This window comes from Ursus arctos, unplaced genomic scaffold, assembly GCF_023065955.2.
Source record: "Ursus arctos isolate Adak ecotype North America unplaced genomic scaffold, UrsArc2.0 scaffold_8, whole genome shotgun sequence".
Lineage (NCBI taxonomy): Eukaryota > Metazoa > Chordata > Mammalia > Carnivora > Ursidae > Ursus > Ursus arctos.
In genome coordinates, this window is record NW_026623100.1 from 34,126,592 (window position 1) to 34,139,373 (window position 12,782).

Genomic DNA, 12,782 nt, shown 5'->3' on the forward strand with positions numbered 1-12,782 from the left:
GCTATTTGAACATAGTTCCCAGACAAATGCACCATTTATATCAACATATTGAGAAAATACCCAGCTTTGGATGAACGATTAGCATCTCACCCATACATTCGGAACCATCAAAAATAGAATCTAAACTGAAGTGGAGCTGAGAGCAGATAGAAGTAATATCTCAAAAGTAGACCCTAGAAGATTTTGTGATTGATTATTTTGGGGGTTAGGGGTCAGAAGATGGGAAGATGAAGAAAGGAAGTGATAATGCTTCCCAAGCTGACTTCTCTTTTTATACTTCTTTTTTTTTCAAATAAATCTTAATAGATTTGCTCTAATCTATCCAAAACACATCAATATTCATCAGTAGGAAAATTATGAGATATTTCACATTCCTTTTTCTTTTTCATACCAAGTCTTTTTTTTTTTTTTATGTTATGTTAGTCACCATACAGAACATCATTAGCTTTTGATGTAATGTTCCACGATTCATTGTTTGCATATAACACCCGGTGCTCCATGCAATACAAGCCCTCCTTAATACCCTTCACCGGGCTAGCCCATCCTCCCCACTCCCCTCCCCTCTAAAACCCTCAGTTTGTTTCCCAGAGTCCATAGTCTTCTGTTTATACTTCTATCTTGAATTTTCTGTTGCTCTAACTTGGGTCAGAGAGTAGCTAACTTCTACGGCAGAAACAGAATCCTCTGGGCATGTGGCACTTCTTCCATTTCTCTTCTTTTCTTTCTGGTGCCCTCCCAGACTGCAGACTAAAACTTAGCATACACGCTACTATTATGGAACTCATCTATATTTCCTCATGGGCCTCCCTTGCCAGGGTACAGGAAATGGGTCTGTATTACCTCTCAGATCAAGGCTGAGCTCCTCGCTCTGCCCCCTGAAGCCACTTCTTCTCAGGGACCTCTAGCCTGATTTTCTATTTGATGAAATGCTGCCCCACCCTTTATAACCCATTTTTGTCTCATGCTTAGTAACGATAACACTCTGATTCTGGGAAGTGCTGACCGATAGAACTTTCTGTGATGGTGGAAACGTTCTCTCTCTGTGGTGTCCAGTCCTATAGCCATGAGCCACACAGGGCTACTGAGCACTTGTAATGTAGCTGGTGTGACTGAGGAACTAAATTTAATATATTTTAATTCTACATTTACATAGCCACTCATAGCAAGTGGTTAATCTGTGGGACAACACAGTCCGAGGGGCTTCTTCCTTCTCTCTCTACTAAAGTCAGGGTGGGTTTCTGACTTTACTGAGGCCCTCACTTCCCACTTCCCCAGAGTGTTCTGTAAACGCTTAGCAACTGCCTTCTGACTTCCTGCCTTGCCTGGTTTGCCTGCAGCCCCCTCTCCAGCCCGCAGCCTGGCTCCGATCTCCTTCCCACAGGGCTGGGAGCGTGCACTCAGCGTGCAGTGACTGGCTCACAAGTGAAGCTTATCACAGTTATTATTTTCATTATGAGAAACAGCTCCATTAATAGTAACAGATTTCTTTGTTTACTTTATCTGGGAACAAGTCACACCCACAAAGAAGAGAGACTGTTCAAAGGAACTAACAAGGAAACTTAGCCAAAAACAAGTCAAACTCAAAGCCCACCACGCTTCCTTCCCTGATGTTTGAAGCATCTCAGGATAGGTCTGACTGATGAGCAACGCCGAAGGCCAAGGTGGGAGATGATTCTGACGTGGACAGAAAGCTCCCCTGCTTAGTCACTGGCTCTCTGGAGGCCCAGCTGTCACCTCCCCAGTGTTTGGGGCTAATTCTAGCAGTGTGGAGGCTTGTACTGAGCAATCAACCCTCCAACTTGTAAGCATGACCCAGTGTGTATAGTCAAACCACCCACAATGAGGATGATAACATGTACTCAAGAAGCGTTGGGTGGATGTATGGGTGAATGGTATCATTTCTGGAATATAAAAGATGGTTAGTCAAGGCCTTGACCATATGCAGGCAGATGAGGTAGCTGCCTACCAGTCATAAGGGCGTCCAAGACCCTCTTGGCCAGGTCTGAGAACGTGAGATCCTCGTACCTCCTCTTGCCTTTGCCAGGCCATTCTGTAATACACAGATGTTTCTAGAGGAGGCTTTGTTTTTGTGTATTTGTTTTTGTCATCATTTTTGCCACAACAGACCACACACATTTCACAGAACTAACCACAGAATAATATCCCAGCAATCAAGTTCCAGGCTGAGTTCATTCTCTTCAATCTATAGTGTCTTTTTGGCTTCTGTTTCCCCCATCCTGTTTCTTCAGTGCTGTTGGAGATCTTTAATTTTTTCCTATCATGGTTCTAACAATTTCTCTGGGTCTCTGGGTGTGGCTCAGGAGGCCTGAGTCCTCATAACCATAACCTCATAACTGTGTGGCATCTGCTTGTTTCTCTCCTTTCCCGGGCTGGCTTCACTTGGTGGCATCACCCCAGAAGCCAAGTGAAGCTTCCTCATTATGGCCCTGTTTGGAGGGTAGCCCTCCCTCCCTACTCTGATGCTGCTTCAGGAGAATGGCTGGGCTATGCTGAGGAGAACACTCCTGAATTTGCCAGAATGCCTCACTTTTCCATTTTCTCTAAAGACTGTGGGTGTGAAGCATTCTTTTTCATTTCTGCCTCCTATCTGTCCTCTTCCTAGGACAGATTGGAGTCTTCACAAGTTACGGTCTCTGATCTAGAGAGACACAGAGCTGTACACAGTTCTTCAAATTCCTTCCTCCCATTGTATTCCTGTCAAGACCCTCCTATCGTTCCTTTAGATATACGTATAGCCTTAGAGTACGTGACTAGGATCAGTGTGGCTGTTGTTTGAGCTACAGGTGGAAGATTGTGAAGACAGCTGTTAATTGAGGAGCAAGATCTAAGATAAAATTCTTAACTGGGGTGCCAGGACACACGGATATAAAGCGAACGCTTTGCAAGCATGCTGCCAAATTGTCATCGAAATGTCAAATTACTTTTTACTACAACCGAGATTACGCACTGCCGTGATGATGTCTGCCCAAGAAGAGGTTGAACCAAGTATGCCTTGTCCCCCGGTGTCCAACATAGTATGACCTCTCCAGTCCCTGGTGGGAGGTGAGGGGTGACTACAAGCTATAAGGGATGTGACAGGAGCATAGGCTCCTTGTGAGGATCAAGGGAGCAGAGTCGTCTTCAGACAGTCGTATAGGACCGAAGGATAAAACACATAAATAGTGGTAACTCTGAATACAATTAGTCTGTGATGCCGTATAAAATTCTGGTATTTCAAAGAATGCCATGAACAGAAAGAAAGGTTGAAAACCATAGGCCTACAAGGAGATAGAAAGGAATCCAAAGCAAGGGGAAAGGTTGTCGATTCAATGCATTAAAGATAGGAGAGAAGGAAGAGAGGAAGCTTAATGATGGAGTGACATCTGGAAATGCACAGGGAAGTTTAGGAAGCTCTCAGAGATGATCTTCAACTTTGTAGTGGAAGCAATACCACCTGATGATAAAATGAACGAGTACCTTTTGCTGACCTTGGAGTAGTTATATATCCAAGTTATACATGTTTATATATGTTAGCTTGTTTAATCTCCACAATGATCCCATAGAGTAGGGACTGTTATCACCCAGTTTAACAAGCCAGGAAACTGAGGCTCAAAGAAGTTGTGTACTGGACTCAGGGGTCTAAAAGCCAGGAAAGGAAGAACTGGTCTCCAACCAGGCTGGGAGAAACTGGTCAAAGTAAAGTTGGCTGCGTTCACCTGCATCACGAATGTTCCAGAGACCCACAAAAGCTGAACAAAGGGGCTGTAAGACAGAGACTTCTTCCAGCAAGGACAGGAATGCAGGCACTGGGGTGTGTGTGTGTGTGTGACAGCACATAATCAGGGTTGGCACTCTGATGTGGCACTGTAGAACTGGCCGGGAAAGAAAGGAGGTGGGGCTCAGAGGACATATCCAGCCAGACCACAGGCTTGAGGACCGGCTGCTGTGGAGGGAAGGAAAGGAGACAGTTACCCTGGCTGGGAGTTACCCTGGGGACGGGCTGTGGACTCCTGGACCTGATCCAGTGACAGCAGCTGCGTGGTGTGCAAACATGAGGGTCTGGATTCAAATTCCCCTTCTGTGTTCTGCCGGCGGCTTCGTGTTCCATTGCCGTCCTTGTGCGTCGTCAGCGCAGGGAAGGACCCACCCGACTGATCCCGTGGGAGGAAGGCAGCTACAGGGAGGCAGGCCCCTGGTCGAGCATACAGGGCTGTGAACACTTTCGGAGGGCTGGGGCCAGCGCGGCAATGGATGACACTGGGCAGGAGCACTCAGGTGGGGCCAGCTTCCCGCACGCGGCGGGCGTGGCGCGGCCGGGGTCTCGGGGTCCGTGGGGGAGGGCGGGGGGGGGGGGGGGAGGCCCGGGCCGCTGGAGCTCCTGCTCTGGGGGCGGTGGCCGGCGGCTTCCGGCGGCCTCTGCAGCTGCCTCGGGCTGCCCGAACCCTCCGAGCGGGCACTGTTTTCTCTTTCTCTTGTCAGATACCGACTCCCACGCAGGAAAAAGGAAGCACCTTTTGTCAGATGCTGCGGCCACTTCCTCTTCAGAAGGCTCCAGCCAGCCTCTTTCTCTGCAGAATGACGGGGCCGGCGCCGGGCGCCGGACTGCGTGTGCTTCGGGCCCCCGGCTGTCGCCGGCTTCCCGGTCCCTGGCCGGCCCGCGCCCGGCGCTGGCCGCTCGGCTGCCTCTCGGGCGCTCGGGGCCTCGTCCCTCCGGCCGGCCTGGCCCCCTGAGCCGGGCCCTGCTGGGGCGCAGCCAGCCTCTCGGCCCTCTGGGGCTTCCTCTGTGGCCTCGGCGCCCCCCGCGCGCCGCTCCATGTCCCTCAGCCAGCCTGCCTGTCTGTTCCTCTCCATAGCTCGGTCCCGGAGCGTGATGACCGGCGAGCAGATGGCCGCGCTCCACCAGCCCACCGCCCCCAACCCGCTGGAGAGGCCCATCAAGATGGGCTGGCTGAAGAAGCAGAGGTCCATCGTGAAGAACTGGCAGCAGAGATACTTCGTGCTGCGCGCGCAGCAGCTCTACTACTACAAGGACGAGGAGGACACGAAGCCGCAGGTACCGGCCGGACTGTTGGTCCCCACTGGGGGACACCCGCAGGCCTTCTCCCTAGGACTAGATGCGTGTGGGTCGGAGAGGCGTTCCTTCTCTCCTTTCCACCAGGGTTTAGATACATAAACTGAGTCTCAGAGAACACAGGGTGATCCTCCTGGGCTAATCTTCGAGGGGAGCACTGCGGAGCTTCCTAAACTCAGGCCTTAAGTCAAGGCTGGTGACACGGTCTTGATGGTGACGCTGAGCGTGAGGGCTCAGAGACAGCGGACTTGCCTTCAGGCAAATTGATTTGTCCGGCCGACATTTACTGAGCATCTATTATGTACCAGACATTGTTCTGTGTACTTAAAATCAACCAGTGAGTAAAACAGATAAAAATCCCTGCCTGTGGAACTTAGAAGGTAAGGGGACAGACAGAAAATAATAAATAAGGAGAGTATGGGGTTTGTTAAAAAATGACGTGTGCCATGAGATTTAAAAAAAAAAAAAAAAAGAACGGGTTAAGGGGAGATCAAGCGTTTGGGGAGGTAATATGATTTTACAAAAGGTGGTCGGTGTGATTAAGGAGTAGAGGCAGTTAGCCAGGTGGATCTCAGGCGAAAGAGCACTTCATGTCGAGAGGAAGGCCGTTGCAAAGGTGCGATGGTGGAGCATGTCTGCTGCACGCTGAGAATACCCAGGAGGTATTCTCCTTGTGTGGGACCAACAGAGCTAGGGAATGAGTGGACCAAAGGGCATGGGGTCAGAGAGAGGAGGGCGGGGTCTAGGATCACAGGGCAGATAGCAAAGAAGAAGACCACTGTAAGGACTTGAGGGTTTATGCTGAGGGCTGTGGGGAGGCATTGCAAGGTTCCCAGCAGAAAGGGGACATTCTTTGGCTTACGCTGTAAAAAGATGGCTCTGGCTACAGTGTTCAAAATAGATTCAGGGCCAGAGGAAGGAGGCACGAGGGTAATCTAGGGGAGAGGTTATGTTGTTCAGAATGTCATTGGGGGTTGTGGGCTGGAGGAAAGTGATCGGGTTCCTGGTATACTTTCAAAGTACAGCAAACAGGATTTCCAGATGGAGTCCTAAATCTTGGGACTAGTGATTCCTCGTGGCCATGACGGTGCATGAAAGTGAAAGGGTGTGTTATTAACATTACCTTGGGGCCTCAGGTGTAGACTGCGTGTCTTGGAGCAACCAGGACTACTGGCCACCCCATCTAGAGCTCATGTCTGTGGAGGTGGAAGAGTGAGCTTGGCCGGAAGGAACTTATTAGGGAAGACAGACTCTAGAATCTTCTGCATCCAGAAAAAAAGCCCCCAGAAGAGTAAGGATATTGGGGGTGGATGGCAGGGTATGTAAAGAAACAAGACAGCCATTTTGGAAGAGGACAGGTCTCTTGAAGAACAGGCTTGGGAATCTGCGGCACATCAGCAGCACCTGGTTAACCAGGCCCTCCACTTGAGTGTCTGTCTCTGCAAAGGCTAGAGAAGGGCCAGAGACCCCACCACAGCCTGGGTTCTGGCTCAGTGACCTGTACATGGTAACCAGACTTCCTTTAACTTTATGAACAGCCCAGACCCTATCAGAGCCCAGCAATCATAGGCTAGGATGGTGGTGACTGGTGCAGGAGAAGCCGATGCAGCAAGTCTTCCCATCTGCAGAGTGAGGGAGGTGGCATTATCAGCAGGAAGAACAGCTCAGTGGGTTTGCTTCCACGAGGTGCAGATGGTAAGAGGTACAGTATGTCCAAGCTTGTGTTCTTTCCCTGGCTCTTCTGCCAGGAAACTGGCCAGGTAACTATTTAATTTTTCTGGACTCCTCTTTCCTCTTTTGTAAAATGAGACAATCATATCTGGCCTGCACTTATCACAAGGTCAAATGATATGAAGCATGTGTAAAAAAAAATGTTTTGGGAAAGCATAAACTGTTGTCAAAGGTTAAATAAATTATTGGAGGTCCTAGCTTCTCTCCTTTGCTTCTGAAGGAGGAAACTCAAAATCCTTCCAGGGATACAGTAGCCTGGGATAATTAGGCAAAGCTTCTTCTAGGATGAAAGTATGTTTTTTTTTAAAGGAAATCTATTAATATAATACATCAGTTCAATAGGTTGAGATCAATAAGTCAAATAAGGAAAAACTGCACAACCCCTAAATTGTGGCCATCTGATAAAATCCAATACTCATTTCAGATATAAAATGTTTTAAAAAAAGCTTTTAGGGATGAAATGATAATGTATTAGAAAGAAGACTTTACTGTATATAGATATGGATACTTTGATGACAAAAGCTGTATGTGTGCCTGGTAGGAAATTGGAAGATGTGGAAGAACACAAAGCAGAAAATGAAAACTATCCCATTAGCAAGAAATAGGCACCTGAATTCTCACTTCTTCCAGTTCTTTCTGTACACACACATTTAGAAACTCATCTATTCTATATGCAAATTAGTATAATATTCTTTAATTTAAAAATTAACAATAAGTCATGAATTATTATTATTGAATATTCTTTTATAATGTAATTCTTAATGGTGGAGGATAATCTACCCTATAGATATTCTATAATTTATTTAACTAATTTTCTGATGAAAATTAGTAGAGAATTTGGGCTGATATTTTTATATTATTATTACAAATAAGAGTTAAATGGGCATCCTTGTAGACTTTTTATCTATCCATAATTATTTCTTTAAGATAAAGGAAATCTCTTAAAAATAAAGCATTTTTTTAATGCTATCGTTTAACATTGTTTTGGGATTCATAGACATTGCAAACATCTAGAAAGGATATGAAAGTTACAGACACGAGCTAAATTCTTGGGGAAAAAGAAAAGCATATTTCTATGCTATGTCTCACACCATTCATGATTCTGGATGGACTAATGGCTTACAAGTAAAAAAAAAAAAAGTGAGTTCCTGAAAGTCCTAGAAGAAAATTTGGTTATCTGCATAATCTTTGGAAAGCAGGTGTCTTTCAAGCATAGTATAAGCGACAAAGACAGCACAAGGGAAAGGCTAATTTAATTACATAAATAAAAATATTTGTATGTACCTTAAAAACCAACATCATAAAGTGAAAAGGCAAATAATAAGAAGGAAAATATTGTATATGTGCATATGGTAAACAAATATTCCTCATATTTAAAGTATTCTTTCAAACCTATGAAAAAAGTCCGAATAGCTCAATAGAAAAGTGAGCAAATGATGCAAATGGACAATTTACCAAAAAAATGTAATCGCCAATACGTGTATATAAAAAAGTTTAGTCTCGGTAGGAATTAAAGACATACAATGTAATCTAATGAGACATCACTGTCCCCTTATCAAATTAGCAAAGCTTTTCTAGAAATTTCGGTGTTAGTAAGGACAGGAAATAGGAATTCTAATGCACAGCTGATGGAAATGAAACTCTGTACCACCTTTCTGGAGGGTAATACATGCTTTTAAAAATGCAAACTCTTTGACCCTGCATTTCTAATTCTAGGAATTTAACCAAAGTGGCTGTTTAAGAGAGAGAGAGAGCACAGGCTTGTTTAAGAGAGAGAGAGCACAGGCTTGGCGGGCTGGGTACAGAGGGAGAAGCAGACTTCCTGCTGAGCAGGGAGCCCAACGGAGGGCTGGATCCCAGGACACCGAGATTCGACCCGAACCAAAGGCAGTTGCTTAACCGACTGAGCCACCCAGTTGCCCGAAGACTGATGTAGATAATTTAATTTACCTGAACAGATTTTCACTACAGTATTGTTTATAATAGTGATGTTAAAAATGATGCCCAGAGGTAGGGGCTAAGTTATTATCAAGGAACTTCTATATACTACCACAATAGAAAACAATTCTGCTGTTATGCCCTAAATCAATACTCTTTGAAATAGTAAGATATCCATAACATTGTTTTGAAAACAAAAGAAAAATGGCCAGTTTACAACAGAGGATGATATATCTAACTAATCCCATTGTTGAGGGAAAAACTAATGAATGTGAATTTATGGGAAAACGGCTGGGAGAGAAATACAAAGACCTGTTAATAGTGTTTATCTCTTCTGAATATTGGAGTTTCAGACAAATTTTAATTTTCCTCTTTTTTGTTCATTTTGCAATTTTTCTATGTTATAAATTAGCTGTAAACTTAAAAAGAACATGCACAATTCTATCCCTTAAAAAAAAAAAATCTCAGACAGAAACTCCAGTGATCTTGGAGCAGTCAGGTGAAAAAGGCCCTCATGTACACTGATGATATGCATATAAGCTGGTGCAAACTTTCTAGAAAGCCATCTGGCCAGATTTCTAAGAGCCAAAAAAGTATCATATGCTTACACCAAGTCATTTTATTTTATTTATTTTATTTTTTAAAGATTTTATTTATTTATTTTGACCGAAAGAGACAGCCAGCGAGAGAGGGAACACAAGCAGGGGGAGTGGGAGAGGAAGAAGCAGGCTCCTAGCGGAGAAGCCTGATGTGGGGCTTGATCCCAGAACGCTGGGATCACGTCCTGAGCCGAAGGCAGATGCTTAATGACTGCGCCACCCAGGCGCCCCAAGTCATTTTATTTTTAGGAAGTTATCCAAGAGAAATAAGATACATGCAGTGCTGTTTATAATGAGAAACTTTGAACTTAATGTCCAACAAAGGAGAATGATTAAACAGATGATGGAACCCTCTCTGATGGACTCCTGTGCCTGCTTCCCGGGCAGCCTGGGGCTGGACAGAAAGCAGTCTGTGCATTTTTTCCCCTGAGGTCTCAGCAGGGTCTCTCCAGCTTTAATAGTATAATGCTCTGGAAATCTTTGATTTAGCTTGATATAAGTCATTCCAAAAGGTTCTTTACCAGGGAAATTGTTTAAACCAAGACCTCAGCAAACTGCCCTCGAGTCCCTGCTGCAATGATGGTTCTGGACAATCCTAGCTTCGTTGTTCCCTTGTCTCATCTCCCTGCTTTTCTGGGACGTTACCGCAGGTGGCTGGCTGTCAGCGGCAGGGAAGTGTTTCACAAATGACTCTCTGGTGGCCGAGCTGATCATGAGGCAGCATTAGCCAATTTCCGTGGTGTGAATACCCCAGCATGGCTGCTCCCGACATGACATCACTGAAGACAGAGTTGAGAAGAGGTGTGCCAAGCACAGTGTTCTAGAGCATTTTAACCACACGAATAGAACAGGTGTAAATAACCACATGAACAGAAGTAACAGTAAAATATAGTAAATAAATAGGAAGTGATGAACTCCAAGTATTATTACCTTTATTCTTAATATACAATATTAAACACAGTATATTAAAATGTAATTTAACTTTTGATAACGGCTGTGTTGAACAACTGGCTCACATTGCTCCTGAAAACATGACTGTTCATTCTCGAGAGCCACTGTACGTGGGCTCTAGCCTCCCACCGACAAGGCTGTTTGCCCTGCTTCATTGCGGTAGGACGTGGGGCCTCCTTCTTCCTTCTTCGTACAGAGTCCACTTGCAGTGTGGGGGAAAGTGGCAACTTGCGCCTTCCCTGTCCGGAGCCATTCCCCCCTCCCCATCAGCGTCCCCGCCCCCGCTACTGTCTCTCTTATGGCTTCCCACTCTCCTCTTCATTTATGACGGTTCAAGACTCTTGCGCTCAAGATGAGCTTACAAGGGCTTGCAAGTGTGTCTTTTATGTCTTGGTGTGAATAAGTTTAACTCTGATGGTTACTTCTTCCCCCAAAGTAAGTGGGACTTGAAAGTAAACCGTTACTTGTCATTCTGAAATCCCCCTGACTGGGGTTTGAATCATAGCATTCTTATTGACTAGCACTGTGATCTTGGATCAGCTAGTTAACCTCTCCTCTGACCCTTACTTCCTCATGTCTCCAGGGGGGGAAAATAACAGTCCGTCCTTCAGAGAGTTCTTATGAAGATTTAATGTGATGATATATTCAGGGCATTTAGCACCGAGCCTGGCACCTAGTAACTGCTCCATAAATGGTACTTATGTATTTTGCATTTCATTTTTACCGTGTTTGGATGAACGTGATTTGGGCATATCAAATAAGAGAGGTCTTTAGGAGAGGCAGACACCTCTGAAATTGTACTTTCCTCTTCTTCTGCCAGGCAGTGCTCCTTCTCGTCTAAAAGTAACATGGCTTTTTATTCTGGTGCCATAACTCAGGCAAAGAAGCCCAGCTGCACAATCTCAGGGTCATTTTTTTCCCCCGAGGCCACTGGTATTATTTAAAGATGATGAGGACGATGTAGGTTTGAGGTTATTTCCAAGTAATGAAATTAGAGAAATGTAGAAAAATGAAGAATTCCCTTATATAGATAAATACTTCTCTTTTTTTCCCTCCTTCCTCCTTCCACTCTGCCCCCTTCACCTCTTCTCCTCCTCCTCCTTTTCTTCTTTTTCTTCTACTCTTTTTCTTACTCAGTCTTAAACATTTTTATTTCTAGACTCTTAAGAAGCATTTATTCTTTTATGCTCCTGAGCTGATCTGAGAGTTCATTAAGACTCTTGCCCTTATACTCTCAAAAGTTCAGAAATAACAGAAGTAAAACCAAAGAATCGCCAAGGTAGTAATTAGTAAAAATTTATTGTGCATACACCAAAAAGACAGTTTGCAAACTAGAAACGCTTAAACCAAAAACGTGGAGTGAGGCTCAGGGATATATTGTTATAGAGCAGCATTCTAAGTGAGAAAGCAGTGACTGTTTATTCTTTATCGTGATTGGTTATAATGTGAGAATTTCCTTAGGGGAGCCTGGGTGGCTCAGTCAGTTAAGCGTCCAGCTCTTGATTTCGGTTCAGGTCATGCTCTCAGGGTTGTGAGATCCAGTCCCGCTCAGTGCAGAGCTGCTTCAGATTCTCTCTCTCCCTCTCTCTCTGCCTCTCTCCAATGCTCACCCACATTTCCTTAAATGATAGGAAACGAGTCAGTGATTACGGTTCAAGTTTTGCTTATGATTTCCAGAGGCATAAGCAAGAAATGATCCAGGTCAAGTGTGTCTCGCAAAGTAAGCGAAATTGAGCTTGGTGTCACTAAACTGGTTTCGTTTGCTCAGGGAATTGTCAAGGCTGCCTCTCTGTTTTTGATGTTAATGGATTTTCTGATGCCAATCCACTTCACGGATGCTCTATTCTAAAGACACATACGTTTACTTAGCTAGAATCAGACACGCTATCTGTCGCGGCCAGTGAGATGGACATTCAGACAAGCCAACTCTAGGACAAATAAGCTATGTCCCTTGGTGCAGTCGCTTAGACTTCCACAGTATCGATTTCCTCTTCTGCAACGTAGAAGGGGCCATGTCGCCAGGCTTATGGTACGGAGCTGTTGTGGGGATCTAATGAGATATTGCATGTGATGGTGCACGTCAGTGCTAAGGCACTGAGCACATACGTGGAGGAAGTGACTGATAACACATTCACATGTAAGAGGTCACATAGCCTTCTGCACCCTCACTCTCTTCCATGGATCCAGGATCCTCCTGCCTACTTCCGGGGACACGAGGCTGATGGGTCCCCACCACCTCAGCTTTAACTCACTTCTGAGATGAATTACCATTCTGTCACTTACTAGCTCTGTGACATTAGGCAGATTATAATACCTTTCTGATTCCCGGGTTCCTCACTTGTAAATGTGCATGACACCTGGCTGGGAGGATTGTTGGAAGGACTAAATGGATAACATATTCAACGTGCTTAGCAAAGGGACAGACCCTTGAAATGTGCCGCTCAGCAGCTCTTGCTGCTACTAAGAGCTCTATCTTCTTGAATGGCTGGCTC

General features: G+C 45.2%; 1 protein-coding gene across 2 annotated transcripts in view; it reads left to right on the top strand.

Moving 5' to 3' along the window:
* Positions 1–12,782, top strand: part of ARHGAP25 (Rho GTPase activating protein 25) — an 84,086-nt gene that overhangs the window by 34,084 nt on the left and 37,220 nt on the right. The window contains exons 1-2 of one of the 2 annotated variants that reach the window (XM_026484221.4): positions 1,142–4,275; positions 4,854–5,053. In XM_026484221.4, the coding sequence (XP_026340006.1) occupies positions 4,248–4,275; positions 4,854–5,053 (228 nt within the window). In that variant the 5' untranslated portion in view covers positions 1,142–4,247. Of the gene's footprint in view, positions 1–1,141; positions 4,276–4,853; positions 5,054–12,782 lie in introns of those variants that run through there. The other variant, XM_026484204.4, reaches the window with a different exon arrangement.